This window comes from Tachypleus tridentatus, chromosome 3 (genome assembly GCF_004210375.1).
Source record: "Tachypleus tridentatus isolate NWPU-2018 chromosome 3, ASM421037v1, whole genome shotgun sequence".
Lineage (NCBI taxonomy): Eukaryota > Metazoa > Arthropoda > Merostomata > Xiphosura > Limulidae > Tachypleus > Tachypleus tridentatus.
The window spans coordinates 84,732,838-84,758,483 of NC_134827.1; the positions used below are offsets into that span (position 1 = coordinate 84,732,838).

At 34.5% G+C, this 25,646-nt stretch overlaps 1 protein-coding gene across 2 annotated transcripts in view; it reads right to left on the reverse strand.

Annotated features, from left to right (window-relative positions):
* The window catches only part of LOC143247382 (Krueppel-like factor 7), a 144,152-nt gene that overhangs the window by 4,380 nt on the left and 114,126 nt on the right, over positions 1–25,646 (reverse strand). For both annotated transcript variants that reach the window (XM_076495376.1, XM_076495377.1), the window contains one exon: positions 19,551–20,268. In XM_076495376.1, coding sequence (XP_076351491.1) covers positions 19,551–20,268 — 718 coding nt within the window. The remainder of the gene's footprint in view (positions 1–19,550; positions 20,269–25,646) is intronic.

A 25,646-nucleotide genomic window follows, 5' to 3' on the forward strand; every position in this document is an offset into this window, starting at 1 on the left:
AAAACAAATTAATTTTACTTTCATCTAAGGCCCGGCATGGCCAGGTGGTTAAGGCACTCGAATCGTATTCCGAGGGTCGCGGGTTCGAACCTCCGTCACACCAAACATGATCGCCCTTTCAGTCGTGAGAGGCATTACAATGTAACGACTAATACCACTATTCCTTAGTAAAAGAGTAGCCCAAGAGTTAGCGATGGTTGGTGATGACTAGTTGCCTTTCTTCTTGTCTTACACTGCTAAATTAAGGACGGCTAGCGCAGATAGCCCTCGCGTAGCTTTGCGCGAAATTAAAGAAACAACAGCAACAAAAAAAATTTCACGGACGGAAAATGATTAATTACACTTAGGATTAAAACAAATGGATGTGGTTTTAAATATGTTGTTCGCACTAACGGGAATCCACGTTATTGCAAAATGAATATATTCGATTATTGGACATCTGAGCATGGCCAAGTGGTTAACGTACGAAACAATGAATCGGAAAATTCATACTTCGTGTTCCATGAAATTCATGTTTCGTTATTTGAGAACGTGGTTGTGTTAGAAGAGTGATGATAAGATGTCCATAAGAGTAGTCCAGGTTTTGGTAGTGGGAAAGATAGGTGTAGCTGATTAGGTGGGTTCTCTCTTGTCCAATGGCCAGGTGGGCGCTTGACTCGTAATCTGAGGGTCGAGGGTTCGACCCAAACATGCTCGTTGTATCAGCTGTGAGGGCGTTATAATGTATGGTCAATCCTACTATTCGTTCGTAAAAGAGCAACCAAACAGTAGGCAGTGAGTGGTGATAAATAGCTGCCTTCTCTCTAATCCTACCATGCTAAATTAGGGACGTGTACTGCAGATAGCCTTCGTGTAGCTTTGTGCGAATTTCAAAAACAAAGCCTCTAACCTAGCGGTTTAAAATGAGGGACAGCTAGTGCAGATAGCCTATACGTAGCTTTAAACGAATACATGAAACAAACAAATAAACAAAATCGATTGCTGTTAAATATTTAGACATAGGCTATATGTGTTTCCTTCACCGTAGGAATCGAACCTAAAAGGATTAAAAGTCTTCAATTTTCTGATGAACCGCCTATAGGCATACAATAATTCCTGGAAGGAGGCATGGAATAGCCTGCGTAGTTATAATAGCATTTTGAATAGTTTACACATGATTTCACAGAAGTAAGTGTTTTCTAGCATTAAAATAATAGAAACAGAACAAAACGTATTCTAGCTGTAGAAGTGTATGTTCCAATCGGGAGAGGAAAACAGTTCTTTAGTGTAGGGATGATAATACATCTTGAAAGGTCTAGCATTAAAGTTATCATAAAGATGAAATTCATTCATTAAAAGTAATCCTCTGAGAGTCCTCAAAATTCATAATTGTTAAAGTGATTTGGCTAATCTGTCGGATTTTTTTACATTTCAATGATGTTTTTAAGACCGTAATCCGAAACGATATCATATTGATAATGATAAACCTGAATATGTTGAAAGGCAAAGAAAGAAAATTTAAAAATGAGTCACAACGAACAGAATAGAATGTCTGTCTGTTTGAAATGATTTAAATGCAAATGTTTCATTCTAGTACATTTCATTATGACTGTACTATCTTTTGCTACATGTGTGAACATTTGATTAAAGATGGGCTAAATTTTGCTATACGTATAAACATTTCATCATAACTGTACTAACTTTGCTACACGTGTGAACAGTTGATTTGTGCCTTGATGAAATATTAGTCTGATTAAAGTTTGTATTTATCAATAGATTCATTTTCATTATATACTTATATATACGCAGAGGATGTATTAGGGTTTATATGGTGAAGTAATGAAACTGGCTTTTACATCTTGTAGCAAATAAAAACAAATGAGAAATCCTTTTCAGATTTCGTAAGTTTAGTGTCATTGGCTACGTGCCAATCTATGAGTTATTGGATTGTACTACATTGTCTCCTGTTAATGCAAGACCTTTCTAAGTTTAAGGCCTTTTTACTATTTTTTGTTCATTATTTCTGGGAAACCAACGTGATTGCAAACTGACTCATATCATTGGAATATTTCAGTATTAACTTTAAAATGGAAGGATATTTTAAAAGATTTTTTAAAAAATTATATTTGCTCTGCATGTATAAAATTACTATAATCCTTCTTTTCTTTTTAGGAATTTCAAATACGCTTTTGTTTGAAAACATAATGACTTAACGTTTTGGACAGCTGATAGGTAAATAGAAAATTCCGGTTACACTAACGTACCTTTAACAATAATAGTTTATTGTCACTGTTATCGGTTAATGCGCACATATTTTAAGTACATACAAGCACATTAATCCTTTACCGTTTTTTCGGCTTTATTTATTTTAGCTATTCTATAATAATTCAGAGTTAGTTCAGAACATAAATCTCTACCTGTTTGAGTTTATAAGTTTTAGCAACAAATGGACAATTAGACATGGTCATGTTTAGAATGAAACCAGAAACTAGCGGTCCTAATCACCCAAATACTCGAAAATTAGGTTACACTCCAAACAGTTGCAAATGTTTTATTACGAAAGAAATTTTGGTATCGAGTAATTCATTAGTAGGTGGAAAATACACGTATAATGAACAAGGTTAAGATAATAAAGCCAGAAAGTGAAACATTCAGCTTAAAATTAAATGAATTGCCCTAAACTCAGTGCAACCTTAGTGCAAAACTTAGATGATTAACTCTTAAGATGTAGCCCCTTTACTTTGCATTAAGTTTTCCTTTTATTTTAATTTTTAGCATTTTTTGTTGTTTTTTATGTAATTTTTAAGCATTCATCGATCAGTATTGTTATATTGTTTATAATAATTATGAAACTGAATCCTGGGTAGTTTAAAGTTTTAACGTACTAGATGTTTAACACTAAATGACATTAAAATGTGCTTTTAGTAGAGAATAACCAATTGTAATAAACATTCTATAATCACTTGTAATGAACATTTTATAATTAATTGTAATAAACATTCTATAATCACTTGTAATGAACATTTTATAATTAATTGTAATAAACATTCTGCAATCAGTTGTAATATGTATTACATAATCAGTTCTAAGAAATATTCCATAATAGTTGTAATAAATCTTCCATAGTATTTGTAATAAATATTCCTTAATAGTTCTAATAAATATTCCTTAATAGTTCTAATAAATATTCTATAATTAGTTGTAATAAATATAATTATAAAAATAATGCCGTGTTTAGTATATGAACGTCGTTGATAACGGAGAATCCAAGTGGTTTAGTAGTAAGTCTATGACTTTATAACACTGGAAACTGGGTTGCGATACCCGTTTTTGGCTCCTCATTGGTAACTCATTGTATAGCTTTAGGTTTTATTTAATTTAGTAAATAATGTTGTTTTTTATCTTTTTGGTATCTTAACTTTATTAGCATTGTAAAGTAATATTGTAAACATAAGTTCTTTATTGTACTTGAAGTGTAAGATATTAAACTATTACTTAAAGTAATATTGTAAACGTAAGTACTTTATTGTACTTTTAGTGTAAGATATTAAACTATTACTTAGAGTAATATTGTGAAACATAAGTAATTTATTGTACTTTAAGTGTAAGATATTAAACTATTACTTAGAGTAATATTGTAAACATAAGTACTTTATTGTACTTTAAGTGTAAGATATTAAACTGTTACTTAGAGTAATATTGTAAATATAAGTACCTTAGTGTACTTTAAGTGAAAGATATTAAACTATTACTAAAAGTAATATTGTAAACGTAAGTACTTTATTGTACTTTAAGTGTAAGATATTAAACTATTACTTAAAGTAATATTGTGAAACATAAGTAATTTATTGTACTTTAAGTGTAAGATATTAAACTATTACTTAAAGTAATATTGTAAACATAAGTACTTTATTGTACTTTAAGTGTAAGATATTAAACTATTACTTAGAGTAATGTTGTAAATGTAAGTACTTTATTGTACTTTAAGTGTAAGATATTAAACTATTACTTAGAGTAATATTGTGAAACATAAGTAATTTATTGTACTTTAAGTGAAAGATACTAAACTATTACTTAAAGTAATATTGTAAACATAAGTACTTTATTGTACTTTAAGTGTAAGATATTAAACTGTTACTTAGAGTAATATTGTAAACATAAGTACTTTAGTGTACTTTAAGTGAAAGATATTAAACTATTACTTAAAGTAATATTGTAAACATAAGTACTTTATTGTACTTTAAGTGTAAGATATTAAACTATTACTTAAAGTAATATTGTAAACATAAGTACTTTATTGTACTTTAAGTGTAAGATATTAAACTATTACTTAAAGTAATATTGTGAAACATAAGTAATTTATTGTACTTTAAGTGTAAGATATTAAACTATTACTTAAAGTAATATTGTAAACATAAGTACTTTATTGTACTTTAAGTGTAAGATATTAAACTATTACTTAGAGTAATGTTGTAAATGTAAGTACTTTATTGTACTTTAAGTGTAAGATATTAAACTATTACTTAGAGTAATATTGTGAAACATAAGTAATTTATTGTACTTTAAGTGTAAGATATTAAACTATTACTTAAAGTAATATTGTAAACGTAAGTACTTTATTGTACTTTTAGTGTAAGATATTAAACTATTACTTAAAGTAATATTGTAAACATAAGTACTTTATTGTACTTTAAGTGTAAGATATTAAACTATTACTTAAAGTAATATTGTAAAACATAAGTACTTTAATTACATTAAATGTAAGATATTAAACTATTACTTAGAGTAATATTGTAAACATAAGTACTTTAGTGTTCTTTAAGTGTAAGATATTAAACTACATTCGAACATTAAATTAATTTTATTCAAACGAAACCTTGAAATATTGTTTAAAGTTATACAAGACGGAAACCTAACGAAAATTTTCTGCTTAATGATTTAATTAATTTATGAAAGTAGAGTCTTTGTCTGGTGTTTTCGAAAATTTTTGGTTCAGCTGTTAGGAAATTAGATTAAAACACATTAAATGGAAGAGGTACATGCAAAGCTAGGGTAATGTACTAGCTCTCTCTCTCTTGACTTTCTAATAAGTAAAAGTGTAAAGTCAGGAACACAACACTATCGTTTCATTAAGGGACTGTATAAGTTTAGCTTGGCTAGGCTTTCATAATGATTTGCTTTACTATAGGTTTCAGCATCCGACACTTTTCATTAGCGTTTGGAGATAAGTAAATATTGGGAGGAGACAGAAATAATGATTGCGTCGTAACCAGACTTTATTGTTTCAATAAGAAAATGATCTGGTAAACATTTTCTTTCCATCGCTGATTAAGAACTGTCCTAAGGGTTTGTTTGAGGTTAAGAGTTTTATTTTTTAGTACGTTCATGGCTTTTTATTTCTTATTATATATATATAAGTGATTTTACGTGCACAAACAGCCGAGTAAGTTTCCAAAGAAGCATTCGTGTACGTCTGCTGGATTTGAACTTATGTTAGATCATTGATGTTGAACTATTTTGTAAGCTTTAGACGTTTTATAAAATATTGCAAATATAAAATAAAATAAAATTAAAACTTCACACTTATGTGGTTTTATTTTATAGATGTTGTCGTTTTTTTTTTTTGCTAAGTGCAAAACTGCCGAACGAGGTACCCGGGCAGCGACTCCGAATGGTATTTTTTATTGTAAGCCATCTTCTTTACCAGTGAATCTATCTGAATGAACAGATTTGGAGAATACCTAAATTAATCAGTTTTTAATTATGTTTGATTGATAAATGTTTTATGATAATTGATACAGCTCGGCAAAGCCTGGTGATTAGAGGCGCTCCCTTGACTCGAAATATGCGGATCGTGAGCTCGAATCCCTGTCATCGAACATATTTTCAGACATGAGAGGTGTTATAATGTGATAGCCAGCCCAATATTCATTAGTGAAAAAAGGTAGTTGGTGGTTTTGAATAGCCACTTTAATTGTAGTATTTCACCGCTATAATAAGGACGGCTGGCGCAGATAGCCATTGTGTAGCTTTGTGCGAAATTTAAACAAATGATTAGCGTCTTTAGAACAATCTGCACTATTGGAAGTAGTCCCCCATGTGGAATAGCAAAATGTCTGCGGAATTACAACATTAAAAACCAGATTTCGATACCCGTGGTGGGCATAGCACAGAGAGTCCGTTATGTAGGTTTTGTTATGCCTATAACACAAACCTACCCAGTAGATTGAGTCATTTTGTTGATACAATTTCGTTCTCTTCAGCTGAAATAGTAGCTCACGTGATTTAGTTTTAAACTTAAGTTCAACTCTTGTGTTTTCTATTTGCTTTTCCCATATCAAATAATATCACAAGCAACTAAGAAATGTAAATATATCTGACTGGTTGGTGGCTCAGTGGCACAGCAGTATGGCTGTGAAGTTACATCGTTAGCAAACGGTATCCATACTGGTGACGAACAGAATATGTGTAGCCAATTACATAGGTTTTCTCTGAACAACAAGAACAATGTTCTGAGACATAAAACAAACAATGACGAATTTCCGTAAAATTACTTAAAGATAACTGTCTAAGTAACAGAACTGTTTTTGTTTTTAAAGTACAACCAATGATGGAACAACAAAATACAATGTTTGTGAATTGAAATGATTTAGATTGAACGTATTAAAATGATTTAACATGCTAAAGCAATTTCTGCAACGTCAACTGATCACTCGACACTAAGATATATATTTCGCATGCTGAATGAAATTGCTAAATACACCTACTCAGAAAACCTAGAACCATTCTTATTCAATTCAGTGTATCAAAATAACTAAATAACTGCAGACCTTAGATTATCACGTTATTTTGCATTTAAGAAAACAAATTTTTCTTTCCCCTTTTTAATCCCACAACAAAAATACACCCTCAAAACACCTTTTTTTTTTCACAGAATCAACGCTGTAGAAATATGGACCTTTTTTAACTTTTTTAACGTGATGGTTTTTGACCGTGGCGACCACTCTGAGACTTGTGTGATTTAGCATTTCGATCGAGTTGTAATCAATTTTAACAAGCACATGTGATAATGGTTTTAACATGCGCTACCTTCTTTCTGTAAGAGCCATTCATTGAAGACTTTCAAGTATCTATAATTATGTATATGTGTACCAATAAGGGTTGGAATAGTTAAAAATCACATAATAAGATCAAATGGTTGAATTTGTTTGTGCAACTCCGAGATTAGTTTTACAGCAGTACAGTGGAATATTTGCGGACTTACAACCCTATAAACCTGGTTTTAAAACCGATGATGGGCAGAGCACATATAACCGATTGTGTAGCTTTGTGCTTCACCCCAGTCAAGCAACCAAACATTTGATGGTTGATTCGCAAGTGTTTAGAGATAGTATCTTACCAGTACAGCAGGTCGTGCAGAATTAGAAACGAAAATTTATTTTAGGTTGATATTTCTAATGAAATGTGGTATCTTTTTTATTTTTAATTATTTTGTCCGGAAAGGTTACCTGGACATCTAGTGAGCGGGAAAAAGGTTGGCTCAGGGATTATCGTGGCACCTGAGCCTTGTTTACTTTAGATATTTTAATATCTGTGGACTTTTGTGAGAGAAGACACTTTACAAGTAACTAGCTTGGGTACCCATACCCTATACAGAACCTATATAAATTCATGATTAATAAAAGGCTATCATAGAACATGAAAAACTGTTTCCTTTATACGTAATTTAAGTAAACCACAACCAAAACGCCAATAAAAACAGCAAAGCATAAAATGTGAAACTCTAAGTGTACATGTATCTCCTCATGGACTCAACAAACGTTCATGCCAAATTTGGTGAAGATCCATCAACAAGGGCGAAGCAGTGGTAATATCTCTCGCGAAAACACTCATAAAAAACTACAATGCAAAATTGAAAATTTGTATACATTTCCCCAAGAACCTAATGAACCTCAATACCAATTTTGGTGAAGATCCATCCACACACTGCAAAGTATTTACAGGGACATACAACAGACAGTACTATAATATTTATATAGATGGCTCCAGTGCATTATATCCCCGGGTGATGTATTCATGACGTCATACATGTACCCTGAGAATGGAGAAAAATAAAGGCAAAACGGGAAAATCGTGACTTCTATTGCAAATATACATACGCACAGGATAAAAATTTCTCAAAGCTAGGGGTTGCACATCACGTAATAAAAACGTTTTTCCAGTATCATAGAAGCAAGAGTTCCATTACTGTATGATTTCGACGTCATTATACAAAACACGCTACAAACCATAGAACTCTGCCATAATCTTAAGCACTTGATAGTACAATCATGATTAAATTGCTCATCTTTCTTATTGCCTTATTGTGATCTTCCTTCGAAGAAACAGTGGGAAGGTTACGGGTTTAAAGTGCTAAAATTAGGCGTTCGATTTCCCGCAATAGACACAGAAGATATGTGGCTTTATTATCAAACATATTGTGAAAAACGTTTCTACTTTTTTAAAATAAACGAGCTTTTTTGATTAATTAACGTCTATAGCATATCTTATATCGTTAATGAACGTTTATCGCAAAGATGAGTTTGGCATTTGAAGAAAAACTGTACTCGTTAACGTTAAAGCACTTTACACACAAACGTTTTGGCAGCATGGTAAATAGTGTTATGTTAATGTATATACTTCTTAGGATCGAAATAAATGATTTTAGTTGACATCCGTTCCTCGTGGCACATCGTTATGGTTAAAAACTGTGATTCTATTCCTCGCGGTGGACACAGCGCAGATAGCCAGTCTTTAGCTTTGCGCTCAACAACACGACAAACAAATAGTCTTTGAAAGCAAAGGTATAGCAGCAACAATTATACGCACTTGAATAAAATTACACATTTCAGTTGTTCATTTGAACAAGGTTCACTGTACTTTCAACAATTGCAACTTTCGCGATTCTTTTCTTGTTATATTCAAGTAATTGGATAATAAGGTGTGAATTATAAATAAGAAAAGCTTAAAGAATGAAAAACACAAAAAAGAGCAAAAATTGAAGTGTTTCTTCGGGTTAACCTTTTGTTTCTTTGCGAAACTTCTCTGTGCAGCAGAAATTTGGGTGACGGTAATTTTAATAAGAACAGCTGGCTCCATCTTAGAAAGACAAAAGTTTCGACAATTATAGAGGAAAACGATTTCTTAAAAAACGTGTATATTAAAGGCTCGACATAGCCAGGTGGGTTAAGGCGTTCGACTCATAATCAGAGGGTCGCGGATTCGAATCCCCGTCGCAGCAAACATCCTTGCTCTTTCAGCCGTGGGGGCGTTATAATCTGACTGTCAATCCCACTATTCATTGGTAAATGAGTAGCCCAGGGGTTGGTGGTGGGTGGTGATGACTAACTGCTTTCCCTCTAGTTTTATACAGCTAAATTAGAGACGGCTAGCGTAGATAACCCTCCTGTAGCTTTGCGCGAAATTCCAGAAAAAAACAAACAAACGTGCAAATTAAAAAATAGTTAATGTTCGTTAACAATATTAGAGAAAATCATTGTTTGTTAAATAAAAAGAGCAGTGCCACGAAAAATATATACTTTTAAAGATAAAGTTTATATGGCGGATATAAAACTATTAAGATATTTTTTTTTGTTTTAGAGCAGAATATTACAGAACGAAGGACACGTCTGTAATAATAGTCTTGATGTGTTAGCAAACCTTCTGGGTGCGAAAACAAAGAAACAGCATTAGACCTGTTTGTCTCGTAAAATTCTTGAGAATATAAATATTGATCGGAATGTTGTGTTTTGTTTTTGTTATTCTTAACAAGAAGTCGGATAATTAAACATCTGTCTAAAATTAATCGTCTATGTTATTTTGCATAAAAATACAAGAGTTGGAAATATCTTGAATTATAACGTACACGAAATAATCATGGGAAAACCTCAGAGAAAACAAACTAGAATACAAAATTAATATTTAGAAGGTAGTTGTGAAGAATAAAAGATATTCAGGATCTGTATATTTACATACACATAGAAGCGCGTAAGGTGTGCAACTCGTAATCCGAGGGTCGCGGGTTCGCGCCCGCGTCGTGCTAAACATGCTCGCCCTCCCAGCCGTGGGGGTGTATAATGTTACGATCAATCCCACTATTCGTTGGTAAAAGAGTAACCCAAGAGTTGGCGGTGGGTGGTGATGACTAGTTGCCTTCCCTCAAGTCTTACACTGCTAAATTAGGGACGGCTAGCACAGATAGCTTAGTAGCTTTGTGCGAAATTCCAAAAACCAAACCAAACCAAACCATTACAACAACAAAAACCTAGCAGACGAAACGATAGGACTTTTTTAGGCTTAACAAAAGTCGCTTGTTTAAGGTTAAAATTTACACTTAAAATTAATAATTAGAGGTTATAAAGTACAAGACTGCATTAATAAAACACACAAAGCCATTATACTACGGTTTTCGGTATTTTTTTTTGAAAAAAGAGATATTACATATTTATGGAAATATTTCCATTGGCAAAAACACCGATTATTTTTTTGTATGGGATATTTTTCCGTTTATCTATGGACTAATTTATTTATCGTATAATATTTTTTTTACTACTTAATACACAAAGTACTAATTCTTTTCAAGATCACTTCGTGTCACGACATCACGTTGAATGAAAGCTCAAACAATTGGAGAAATTTATATTAAATATGATTAGTAACAACGTTGCCAAATTATTATTTAGTCATTAATTTTATTAATAATTGCGAACTAGCTTTTACTCTGCATTTCTACTACCAATTCTCTGCTGTCTCCAGGGGAAGGGTTTCTTATTTTAAATTATTGCGCAAAGCTACGCGAGGGCTATATACGCTAGCTGTCCCTAATTTGGCAGTGTAAGACTAGAGGGAAGGCAACTAGTCATCACAACCCACCGCCAACTCTCAGGATACTCTTTTACCAAAAATTGTTGTGGGATTGACAGTCACATTATAGCGCTCACACGGCTGAAGGGGCAAGCATGTTTGATGTGACAGGGATTCGAACCTGCGATCCTCAGACTACGAGTCGAGCGCTCTGACCTTGGGATTCCAACTAAGGATTATTTATATAGTAGTTGTGGCCTTATAACTTGCATATTCGAATGTTTTAAGAGGGTTATCAGTATGTTAACTGGGTTTATTATCAGGTAGTAACTGCATGTGTAAGGCTTCTTTTATTATTCTCGTTTTCGAATATGGATTTACATTTCATTATTTCAGTATTATTCCAATTTACTGTATGTTCTTCTTTAGAATGATTGGAGATACTTTAGTGTTATGGATACTCGAGTTAATGTTATGTAGCTGAATACTAAAATTTATTTATTTTTGTTCGCCAGTGTATTAGATTCCATGTTAACAAGAGATATTGAGTTTTTGTCCTCTATTGGGCTTACTTCATTCTAACTAGACCCGGCATGGCCAGGTGGTTAGGGCTCTCAACTCGTAACCCGAGGGACGCAGGTTCGAATTCTCGTCACACCAAACGAGCTCGCTCTTTCAGCCGTAGGGGCGTTATAATCTTCGGTCAATTTCACTATTAGTTGGTTAAAGAGCAGCCCAAATATTGGCGGTGGGTGGTGATGGTTAGTTGTCTTTCATCTAGTTTTTATTTCTAAATTAGAGACGGTTAGCGCAGATAGCCCTTGTATAGTTTTGAGCAAAATTGAAAAACAAACAAACAAGTATTTGGATTTTGTCTGATAGACGGTGAGCAGAGAATAGATAGTTTATTGTGTATGTAGCTTTTTGGTTAAACTTCAAACAAACAAACAAAATCACTCTTTGGTACACGATTTGATATTATGTTTGTTTTTTAGCTTCAGTAACAAATAACCCAACTTTCTCTTTAACGGTCGGTTTTACTATAAGGAAGAAAGTATTATGGTGAACAACTTACTCTCTGAGACCATCTAAACTAAACCTAATGATACATAGCTGTTCCAGTGAGAACTACATTTATATGTATATTATTTTGATAAGATGATTTAACATCATTATTTGCGCCATAGAACATCCTATACATCTTATATTCTACCATAACTCGTACCCTTTTATTACCTACCTCTACATTGTATTATGAAAGCAATGATTACCTGTAGTTGTTGCAGAAGTTCTCAACACGAATGCAGGAAATCAAAGAGATAGAAACACAAGCGCTAGTCACGTTATAGTTTACTTGATTACGTAACGTAGTTAGTTACTTATTGATAAAGACCAGTGTAATATTATCACGACACAAATAGGGTTAGAGATCGAATCTAAGAAAAGGCAGCTAGGGCGTTACACTCGCACTCTGAGGTTCGTGGATTCGAATCCCCGTTACACCAAACATACTCGGTCTTTCAGCCTTGGGGACGTTATAATGTGACGGTTAAAGACTCGTTGGTAAACGAGTAGCCCAACAGATGGCGGAGGGTGGTGGTGACTAGCTGTTTATCTCTGGTTTTTAACTGTTAAATTAGGGACCGCTAAAATAGGCCAAATATTTATTAGCGGTCTCTAATTTAACAGTGTAAGCAGTTAATTATCGTCACCAACCACCGACTCTTGGGCTACCCCTTTCCCAAGGATTAATGGGATTGATCGTCACATTATAACGTTCTCACGGCTGAAAGAACGAGCATATTTGGTGGGAATGGGATTTGAACCCGAGACTCGCAGATTGCTGGTCGAGTGTCCTAACCAAGAGGCCATACCAAAATCACGTTAATTAGATTAATGGAAAGAAAAATAAAATTCATACAGTTTTGAACTGGTAAGAAAAAATAATCTTATTTATTGAGAGGTGTCCAGTGTTGTACAAAATATTTAGATGAATAACGTTTTTCTTGTCGTTGTTTTTAGCTGAATAATTCCTGCCATTTCGGGGTAAAAAATTCAAACTTCCAACTAAAAAAACATTGCATATCAATAATGCAAACGAGGAAAGCGTTAAAAAAGAAATAAGCTGAACGCCATCACCAACAAAAAACATCTTAGTTCTGAGTTAAATCAAATTTCCATGAAACCCACCACTATATCTATCTATCTTTAACTCTCTCGCTTATGTGATGCAATATAGACGCTTCAGTGCATCAACCGATCGAAATTCGTATAACCACCTGAATGGAATAGACCACCACCTGCCAGTTAGCACGTGAGAGCACAGCGTATAGTTTATTGTTTCTTGCCAACCATATATTTTCCAAACCATAACACATTCGTTCGGTTTGTTTTGATTGCTCACACTTTAGTTTCCTTCTGCTAATGAAATTCGGTTTATTGCTGCAGTATGTTTCGGGATATATGTGTGTTTTTCTTATGACAAAGCCACATTAGGCTTATCTGCTGAGTGCACCGAGAAGAATCGTACCTTTGATTTTAGGGTTGTAAATCCGTTAACTTACCGCTGTATTGTAATCTATGTTCAGATCAAAATAAAGTTTAAAATACAATTTTAACGTCATTAATAACTAATAACTGACGAATATTTGAATGCATAAGCACGCATTACATGAGTAACGATAAAACTAAGCCTATTTCATGTCACGGAATGCTGTTTTACAGTTCGGGAAATTATTTTAGAAATGCACTTAGATGAGTAACTGTACTTTCTCTTTCTTGGATGATATCTTCTTCGTGGAAAGGCTCTACATTTGACTCCTCTCCCTGCTCTCAGGCAACATATCAAAGCACGTCAGATAACAATAAGTATTTTGAACAACTACACCAACTGGATTTACATCAATTTTTATATCTTAAACACAGATTATTTTTGGAATACATCCACGAAAGTATAAATTTGCTTAGCAAGAAACACACTAAAAATATGTTATTAAATCAAGATGTTTACCATATTCAGTGGCAAGTATAGAGCTTGTAGGTTTGTTTGTTTTGAATTTCGCTCAAACTACACGAGGCCTATCTGCGCTAGCCGTCCCTAATTTACCAAACTAAGACTAGAAGGAAGGCAGCTAGTCATCACCACCCACCGCCAAATCGTGGGCTACCCTTTTACCAACAAAAAATGGGACTGAGCGTCAGATTTTAACACCCCCACGGCTAAAAGGACGAGCATATTTGGTGTGACTTTTTGGCCAAAGGCGAGCAGAGTCCTAGTCTAGACAGATAATTAAACCTATGGCTGAACTGTTTTGGTCGATGGTTAGAACCACTTACTTTATCTGAGTGAATAAGTTATTGGTTGGCATTATCTTTAAATAGGTTGATTAGTTTTGAACAGTGAAGCGTTCAGTGATTTAATAATATTTTAGGCTAAATTCTTTTCAAATAGATATCTGCCTAAATTAATTTACCGTCTTGTAAACCATCTTATTTCGAAAGAAACCAATTTTCAATATCTCACGGTAGGAAAAACACTAAATTTGCCTTCCTGTCTAGTTCATGGAAAAAGGATACGAATAAATGAATTAAAGTTATAACAACACGTTCGATGAAAGCTGTTAAACATCTTGTGACGTCCAGCTCTACATTTTATAGGTTAAAAGTTGGCAGTGGGTGGTATTGACTCACTGCTTTCTTTCGAGTCTGTTACCTCAAAATTAAGGGCGATTATTACAGACAGCCTTAGAGAGTTGTACACAAAACTCAAAACAGAGAAAGTACAAGGAATTAAAAAGAGAGTTGAAAGGGTAACCATGTTTGGTGCGAAGGTGATTTGATTCCACCACCCTCAGTAAAGGAGTCGATCGCTCTAACTACATAGAGATAAATAAGTATCCTGTTCAATAATATCAAATAAAGGTAAGATACACATAATAGCAAAATCTATATGAAAAATACTTAAGTAAACAATACGTTGCATTATAAATTATATATAACTTAACTTATAAAGTAAATCTAAAGAATATAAATATGAGACTCGGTGAAGTTTTATTTTATTACCTGGAGATAATATCGGAAAGTATAAAACGTTACATGACATTTTAGGATTTATTTATTTCAAACTCAGTTTAATAATTATACGAGTGATATTTCTTTAATTAAACTTCAAAAGGTAGCAGAACGCTTTCTTATGTGGGGACGGAATGATTTAATTCCAATGATAGTTATTGATTTTAGCACAAAGCTGACAATGAGCTATCTACATTTTGTCCATTTAGGGAAACCGATCCACGAATTTTAGCGTTGTAAGCCTGAAGTCTTACAAGTTGCTTGGGCTTGATTTAGTCTTACACCTTCACCCGCCTTGTTACTTCGCTTGTTTATTGGCCCGGATTTGAGCCAAGTTCAAAACAAACACTTGTTTAATATATCCAATTGAATTTTCTATTGCTATAATTCTTAATAGTAAAAATATAAAATATCTTATTTCCTTCTCTGTATTTGCAATACATTTTTCTTTACGTTTTACAAACAGATTGTTGATATAACTTCGTGGGACCTCTTTACCGCTGGCTCAGCGGTAAGGCTAAGGTTTGGTTTGTTTTGAATTTCGCGCAAAGCTACACGAGGACGATCTGCGCCAGCCGTCCCTAATTTAATAGTGTAAGACTAGAGGGAAAGCAGCTAGCCATCACCAACCACCGTCAACTCTTGGGCTATTCTTTACCAACGAATAGTGGAATTGACCATTACATTATAATGCCCCCCACGGCTAAGAAAGCGAGCATGTTTGGAGCGACATGGATTCGAAACTGTGACCCTCAGATGCCGGGCCAAGGCTAAGGATATGGTGCTGATATTCCGACGTAACTGTATAATAATATGTTGTGTTTTGTAATAACAAAGCCACGTCGGGCTATATCTGCTGTGTTCACTGAAGACAACCAAACCCTTGATTTTATCGTTGTAAATCTATAGCCTTACCGTTACCACACTGGAGGAGTGTGGTGATATATATGTTGGTAGTGTGGTGATATATATGTTAGTAGTGTGGTGGTGTACATGTATCACAAAATGACAAACAAAAGTGCAGTGTAGGTAGCAATAAAAACCATTAGCCTGTAAAACGTCCTCCAATTTTTTTGAAGTAACGACAAATTAACTGTTATTTAAATAAAGCCTAATATGATTTTAACTCTTCGCAATGGCTTTTTTGCGGTTAAAAAATGGCATTCGTTGACCTTTTAATATTCTATATACAAAGAAAAAAGTTCGTTGAATAGTAAATTGGTTTTGTGTTATTTACATATACATATATTGCATTGGTTCAGAATAAACGATTTTATTTCGCAGCATTCCCTTGGCGACAAAGCCGTAAGCTCGAAAGCATGTAACACTAATATCCGAGAATGGACCCCTTCGAAGGGCATAGCATAGATGTTTCATTGTGCAGTTTTACAGTTAAAACGTAGACTGTGTTTACTAACCTATGTCAGATAAATGTTAAATTCTCGTTTTATTTTTTTATTATTGACTTATTATTAACGTCAGTGACTGAACAGTATGTCTACATATTAGTGTTGGTGACTGAGTGGTATATCTGCTAATTAGCGCTTCTGACTCAGTAGTATGTCTAAATATAAGCTTTAGTGACTGATCAGTATGTCACTGTAAGACATTTAAGGTTAACAATAAAAAAAAAGAGTTACATATAAGTTATCTGAAATCACTTTAAATCCAGCACGAGTGTCGATTCAGAAACTGGAATGGTAATGTTGTGAAGTTAAAATAAAACTTGGTACTAGACTTGTCTGCGTTAGAGCAAAGCTACATTAAGCTATCTGCTGTGTCCACCAAGGAGATTCGGACACCAGGTTTTAGTTTTGTAAATCTCTAGGCTTACCACTTTCTCAGCGGGTGACTTCTAGTCAGCGGCAAGGTACTTTTTGGGAGTCAAAACCGCCAAATATACGAGCCAGTGAAAAACTGTCGTTTCTGAATACAAAGTCATATTATGTTGTAAAGTAATCAGTCATCCGATGTTTCACAACATTTGCTTCTACCTTCGTCACAAGGTTTCATAAATATCACAGGTAATAATTAACTAGTTTTGTCTTGAATTTCTATGCAGTTTTTTTGTGCGATCTGCGAACCATTTATAGATTGAAAATTATGTGAAAACATTTACAAATCACGCTTGCAAAGGATGAACCAGACTAATTGTGTGCGTGCACGTTTTTACTTTAATATTTTTACACATTACGTTTTACGTCCAACCTTTGCTCTAGTTGAATTAGAACTATACGAAAACAGTTTGTTTGTTTGTTTTGTAATTTTGCACACAGCTTCTCGAGAGCTATCTGTGCTAGCCGTCCCTAATTTAGTAGTGTAAGACTAGAGGGAAGGCAGCTAGTCATCACCACCCACCGTCGACTCTTGGGATACTCTTTTACCAACGAATAGTGGGATTGACTGTCACATTATAACGCCCCACGGCTGAAAGTGCGGGCATGTTTGGCGCGACCGGGATGGGATCCGCGACCCTCAGATTACGAGTCGCACACCTTAACACACTTGGCCATGCCGGGCCTACGAAAACAGTAATGTATTCTTTTATTCCTGTGTTATTAGTAAAGGTATGTAGCAAATCCATTAACGACCACACGAATACAGGAAACAAAGTTGCCAAAGATGTAACATTATCTCTGGAAGGCTATTTGTTTCTTTAACTCCAAACACAAAGGGCTATTTGTACCCTGCCCACCACAGGTATGAAAGCCTGATTTATAGCGTTGTTAGTACGCAAACTTACCGCTGTGGTACTAGGAAGGGCGTTTCTGGAAGAAAGAGAGCAAAAAGGAACCAGATCATCATCAAACTTTCGTCTGAATAATTAAACACGCGCTAATAAATTCCTATCATTATGTTTTTTTATTGATGTTTTGTTTGGGTAAGAATTCAATATAAATCTAAGAAAGCAGCACACGCACCGCCTTTTCTTGTGACAATGCCTTTTTATGGTAAAGGTAGTGTCGTCTCGTGAATATTTAACGAAGGTCTAGTGTTACAATGAAAATGTAAAAGACATTGTCGATTGGGTTTTTATTAAGTGTCCAGGGTTAAACTTATTACAACTTTATATCAGGATATGAAGTGTTAAATTCCTTATCAGTTTCTTGATTCTTGTCTGAAACCAAATTTTATGATTAAATTTCAGATAGAAATAGCTTTTTATTTCTTTATGGAAACACAAAGGATGGTTTTCTTTCTATTGAACACAAAGTTCATTAATTCTTTCTTGTTTTTCAATGAACTTCGCGCAAAGCAACTCGAGGACTATCTGCATTATTCGTCTCTAATTTAGAAGCGTTAAACTAGAACTTGAAGGCAATATGTATTATTCGCCTCTAATTTAGAAGTGTTAGATTAAAGCACAAGTAGCTAATTAACACCGACTATTGCCACCTTTTAGGTTGATTTTTATCAAAGAATAGTGCGACTGACCCTCATATTATAATGCCCCAAAGAGCTGAAAGGGCGAGCATGTTTGGTGACAGAGTTGGAACCTTCAATCCACAAATTGTGAGTCAGTCGCCCTAAACACCAGACCACGCCAAACCCTAAGTTAATCAAAATTTATTAAACCAAGCCAAAAATCAATTTTTGAATATGCAGCTCAACTTTAAATCCATAACGTGAATTTAAATACGTGTTTGCCTAACACTTTGACAGGAAATCAATAAGCGAGTGATATGTAAATAATTAAAAAGCTTTCTTCAGATTGAAATAGAACGTAATTTACTAATTTACAAAATGAAATTTTCCAAATCAGCTTATATGTATATATTTAAACCAATTAAGACCATGTTTGTGCCAGTAAGCACAATAAAATATTTATAGTTTTCTTTTAAGGTAAAACGTAGATTTAGTGGATTTATTTTCAGAAGCTTTAGAGATTTTAAAGTTGCTGTTTGTTTTATAAGAAAGCCACATCGGGCTGTTTCCTGTGTCCACCAAGGAGGAATCGAAACCCTGATTTTAGCATTGTAAATCCTATGACTTATCATGAATTTGACTCTACATCGTGAGCTAAGTACCTTATTATTATTAATTTTAAACATTAAAAATATATTTTAAAATTCTGTTGGTACTTCATGAAATCTATGTGTGTGTTTACTTTCTTATTGCAAAACCACATTGGGCTATCTGCTGAGTCCACCACGGAAATCTAAATGTGTTTAATGAAATGTTTCGATGTTTGTCAAAGATTAATTTGTCCTCCATAAGAGTGAGTGTGCTTTTATAAGAACGTTTCACCAAAATTTACCATAAATAAATTCAACAATAATAGAACTGAATAGTTATGTTAACGCGTAATTTATCATAATTACTAATTACTACTACCTTTAGAAACTACGTTAATTAAATATGTTAAAAGTTTGCCATTTATACGCTCAAAATATTGTAAGTAACTCAATTCAAGTAGTTGTAACTTTCTGTAACTATTTTTTTTTTGCAAAATACGTAATTATGTGGCTCCAGACAAATGGAGTCCGGGTGGGCTGTATCTAACTTGGGACGTGCGAGAAACAAAACGAAACCAGAAGTGTGATTTTACACTTGAGAATGGTCTACGAAATTTCTAAATAGTTGACCATAAAATCTGCCTATGATATATTTCTTAAGAAACTGTTGTATTTCGTAGAAGACATTCCTAATCTACTTACCGGTATGAGTACGCTGGTGAGCTTTGAGATGTGACGATTTAGTGTACACCTTTTTACACCCACTGTACTGGCACCTGTGTATTCTTCTTTTGTTATCGGGAACTAGTTCAATTCGGCACTGGGAGTCTGAAGAAGGATTAGTCGATTTCAAGGTTGCTAACATCTGAGTCTCTAAAGTTGCTGTTGGCACAGTTGAATCTTGAAGAACGGAAGCTTTAGCGGCCACGGAAACTTGTAAAGTGGCGACACCTGGCGCTAAAGTACGTTTCGCCACATTATCTGACGATTTTCCTATTTTAGTGAGAAGCTTTACTGATATACTCTCGCCACCAGGCACAGATAGAAGTGACTTATTTTTCAACTCGTGAAACCTGTTCGGTAATTCAGTGGATGCGATATCACCTTCGACAGTTTTCCAGTTGATGGATCTAGGTATCATAGTATCATAATAATGGTCATTGATATCCAGGTCGGAAACACTAAGCCTGTCTTCTCCTCCACTGCTGTTTCCACCATCATTGCTGCACATTCTGCTTTCTGTGTTAGTAGTAAAAGTGATCAAGGGCTCATCCGTATCTGGATTTAAGTGTTTGGTGATGGAGTCCCTGTTACCTGTCAGCGTGATCAGATTCAAAGGTTCTTGTAGTCCTTCTGGAAGCTGCTTACACTGATACATTCTTGGCTCGTCCCTTAAATATCGTTCCATTTCAAAAATTGTCTAGGAAAGGAATAAATACAAAGTTTAAATTCAAGTCAGAATACATGTGTTTATATATATATATATATAAATCACTGCAGGAAATAAAGCAGAATTTGTTTAGTTTCTCTTAAATTTCGCGTGAACCTGCTCGAGGGCAATCTAAGCTATTCATCCATAATTTTGCAGTAAAAGGCTAGAGGGAAGGCAGCTAGTCATCACCGCCCACCACCAACTCTTGGGCTACTCTTTTACCAATGAATAGTGGGATTGACTGTAATATTATAACGTCCACACGGCTGACGGGGCGAACATGTTTGGTGTGACAAAGTTCGAGATTGTAACCCTCATATTATGAGTCAAATTTCAGGCCTAATAAAGTGGGAACAAGTAGAGAGTGAAAAAACGTGGAAGAGATGTGATTGGTTGGCTGCAAACCAAGACTTTGAAACAACTGGCTGCCATGATGCAAATTCTATTCAGCATCTGGGCGTAGTTTCTCATTATTTTAAATGTCTATTACAACTATAACACCTAATAGTTTTAACGTATAACGCTTTTAAAATTTAATCACTGAAATAGTACAATCGAATACATAAAAAAATTATAAAAAAAATTCAGATATTTCTTTTACGATTTAATGAAGTTCCTCTGACAATGTTATTTCAGAGTAAGAACTAAAATCGGTTTAGTTTTGCTTGCTAGTCAAAATATAATTATAACTGCCTAAGAGGGAGGTGGTAAGATAGGTTGTAATCACTTACTGTAAAAGAGAAAAAAATATTCCTGACTCGAAATAATAATTATTATATATATGCAACGTGGCCCTATAGTGGAACTGTTGTAAGTCTAAGGGTATATAACGCTAAAATCAGGGTTTTATACTTATAGTGGGCCCACGATATATAGCCCATCTTAAGATTTGCACATAGGCGAAAATCATGGTATAAATTTACACAGCACCCACTATATAAGTTTATATCATGATCTCCAATGACACAGTGGTAGGAAAGGAGGCTTATAAGGCTTAAAGTCGGGTTTTGATACCCATGGTAGGCCCAGAACAGATGGCCCAACGTGTAGCTTTGTGCCTAACTACAACAAAACAAATGCACATTGCAAAAATATACACTGCGTTTAAAATGTTTGTTTGTTTTTTAATTTCGTACAAAGCTACACAAGCTAGCCGTCCCTGATTTAGTAGTGTAAGACGAATTAACAAAAGAATAAAAGATTTAATATCAATTTGTTGGAAAAGACGGAAGAAAACGCTAAGCCTAAAGGGAAAACACTTCAAATATATTAGAAGTTTCAATATGAAACAATCTGGACGTTTAATATCACAAGTACAATAAAGTGTATCGTAAGGATATTTTCTACAAATACCAAGTGTTGTATGTTTTGGCTTATAACAGTAAACAAAATAAGTTGATTATTGAAATCTTGTATACATGAATGCACGTTTAAGTTTGTTTTGAATTTCGCGCAAAGCTACTCGAGGTTTATCTGCGCTATCTGTTTCTAATTTAGTAGTGTAAGACTAGATGGAAGGCAGCTAGTGATCACCACCCACCGTCAACTCTTGGGCTACTCTTTTACCAACGAATAGTGGGATTGACCGTCACATTATTACGCTCCCACGGCTAAAAGGGCGAGCATGTTTGGTGCGAGGGGGATTCAAACCCGCAACCCTCAGATTACGAGTGGAACGCCTTAACCCACCTGGCCATGCCGGGCCGGCGTTTAATGGGATTCCACTATGCAGTCTATGATGACAAGACCTATCACACTGAGGTGTTGTCAAAGTGTAGGGAATTCGCTTGATGAATATTAGAAATTAACAATTAATTACTAAAGATCAGTAATTAGTGTTTTGTAATTAAAAATACTGAATGTCAAAGACTCATTAAACAATGTTATTTTGTAACAGAATGTAGATTTTAAGTTACCCCTAGTTTGAGTTTCGCGCAAAGTTATTCTAGGGATATTTGCTCTAATTTCCCCTTATTTTGAAGCGATAGATCAGAGGGAATAGCAGTCACTGCAAGTTTTATCACAACATTACAATGCCCGAAGAGGGAAAAGAAAACGCCAAGCTTGATTGTGTTCTGGATTCTAACCGTCGACTCTCAGATTGCCCTAACCACTAGACGACGTCCGTCATGGAATATTAATTACATACTATTTCATTAACCAGTATTTTTAACATAAAGTTCCACAGTTCTTACTTTCTTTAAAAATATAACATTTTATTACCTTTCCCTATAGTATGAAGACAACACGTGATGATAGGGAAAATATATTATGTTAAAAAACAAAAGACGTTTTATTTCCTCTCTAACTAACAGGAAGAACAAGCATGGGTTTAGACACACTCCAGTAATATCATGATATAACATCAATAACTGGCGTACAGTTCAGTCGTATGATTTGCGTATTATCAGTAACTGACGTCTTAATATTTGTTACGCAATAGAATTTTTATGCACATACGGAATGGGCGTGAAAAAAACAACTTTATTTTACTGAGTTGTACACAGTGAATATGATAGCAATACTTTTTACATTGTCAGCAGCATACAGTACCTATTAAATATTTCACTTAATAAAATTTCTCGGATACGTTTTTGCTCCAGATGTAGAAAAGATAAACATTCTTCGAAGTTCCAACACAAAAGAAACATTTGAAGTACAGTATAGTGTGAGTGAAATCCAGTTTCTTTCAATTTTTTGAACATATATACTCTATTTAGAGAAACAGTTACTGATGGATTTAGAATAACATTCACTTTATGGAGTGAAAAAAACAACAACAACACACACTCCAAAGTTATCAGGTTGTGTTACAAAAGCGAGAATGTGTTTATGATAGTCAGTCTTTGTTAAACTTTGTCTAATATTTATATTCTAATTATAAGGTTTGCGGTTTGGATGAATAGATGAAGATTAAGCGACATTTTCATTATAAACAAGTCTTACTTTGTCTGCATAACTTCCGAATCAAAGACACTTTTCAAGCAACTGCCTCGCTCTGTTTTTAGCTTTTTGATATGGTAAGTAATGACGTGTAGTTTAACTTAAACGTCACTCATTACGTCAGACGCACTATCTCTGCCTACACGTTGAAATCCATTATTTTATCACAACGAACAGTGTTAGGTGTACAATTGAAAACGGACAGTGTTATGGATTTCTTTTAAAAATAGTTTAAAATTCAATTCGATCTTTCAAACTTCTTGCAATTCTCCCCAGTGACTCTTTGGATAGTTTGAACGGTCGAAACTCTAAAAATTATATTTCAACAGCCAATCGTTAGAGTATTGGCTTAAAAACAAACAAATATAAGACATCGACTTTTTTTTAAAGCTGGAATTATAGTTCATTACATCTATAAATATATACTAATAACGGAAACTATGATTCAAAAGTAAAGCAAAATCATTATACACACCCAAGACGTTGTTTGTTTATTATTAAGCACAAACTACAAAAAGGGCTATCTGTGCTCTGTCCTGTTTCTAGCGGTGTCGGTGCGCAGACATTCCACTGTGCCACAGGGTGGTACATCCAAGACATTATTACTTGTTATTTTTCGAATAGAAACAACAATCCAAAGCGAACATGCTTCGAAAGAGAACATTGTGTGAGTTAGTTGAATATCTTTGGGCAGCCTACGTATTCTGTGTTACCATCTCTTTATTATCAGATAGTATCCCGCTGGGTCAACGGAAAGTTTACGGACTTACAATAGTAAAATCCGGGGCTCAATTCACCCACAGTAAACCGAGCACAGATAGCTCATAGCGTACCTTTTCACAAAAGCAGAAACACCAAGTAATCTGTTCATTAATTATAAAAAAAAATATATAAATTAGCTACTAAAAATATCTTGGGCAGTATTTTCTATGTAAGAAGTGATTCCAAATATTTATTGTGGTATTAAAACGAGAACATGTACTCATATTAATGCTAGAAAAAATTAAAACTAATCTGACGTAATAATAGTCTGTTGGAACTTAAAGAAAGAAAAGTTTCTTTCGACAACTAACACCAAACATGCTCTCATTTTCAGCCGTGGGAGCATTATAATGTTTCGGTCAATCCCATTAATCGTTGGTAAAAGAGTAGCTCAAGAGTTGACGGTGAGTGGTTTTGACTATCTGCCTTTCCTTTATTCTATCACTACTAAATTAGGGACAGCTAGCATAGATAGTCCCCTGTAGCTTTGCACAAAATCCAAGACAAAACAAACAAATTATTACTTATCAGTCTACGGATTTACAACGCTAAAATCAGGGGTTCGACTACCCTCGGTGAACTCAGCAGATTGCTCTATGTGTCTTTGCTATAAGAAAACACACATACACCATAATTACCTGTGTGTTAGATAAAATACTTAAAGACATTATAACAATATGGTTAGAAGTTTCAGGGAACAAAAACACGGAACTGTTTTCTTTCTTCTAACGAAAGTGATTTTAAACGAGAATACCTTATTTACAATGAAGTGGTATATTTTGATTAATGGCCTGGCGGTTAAGGCGCTTGACTTGTAATTTGAGGGTTGCGAGTTCGAGTCCCCATAACACCAAACATGCTTGCCATTTCAACAGTTGGGGCGTTATAATGTGACGTTCAAACCCATTATTCCTTGGTAAAAGAGCAGCCCAAGAGTTGGCAGTGGGTGGTGATAACTAGCTGCCTTCCCTCTAGTCATACATGCTAAATTAGGTACGGCTAGCGCAGATAGCCCTCATGTAGCTTTGCGCATAATCCAAAAAAAACAAGCAAACTAAAACTTTCGACAACAGAAATATCACACGAACTTGTATTATGGTATTTTTGTACTATGGTGGCTCGTGTTTTCGTCCTCATTTATACGGGAACTCCGCTTTTGTAGCTCACGTTTTAGTCTTAACTGTAAAGAGTGTGGTGCTGTAGCTCGTGTTTCAGGGTTATTTTTTCAGGAACTTCGTCGTCATAGCCTGGTTTTAATCATCTTTGTTTCGCAGCTGTTTTATCTCAGTTAGAGTTTTAGTCTTTAAGGGTATGGAAACTGTGCCATAGCAGCTCATGTTTAAATTGTTTTTGCATCGCTGGTATTTTTTTTAAATCGAAGTTTACTCGAACACTATCATTGCTAGCTGTCGTCCCTAATTTTCAAGTTACAGACATATCACTGTGCTAGAGCAATAAGCTATCTGTGCTCTGCTCACCATCGGTATCAAAACCAGGTTTCTAGCGGTATAAGTTCGCGGATGTACCGTTGTGCCATTGAGAGGCATTCTATAAGTCTTCCGTTTGACTTTTCTTACTTAAACATTTGTAAACATAAACGACGCAAATCTGGTCTATACAGAACATACCGTTGTATCAACTTTTAAAACAAGATCAACCAG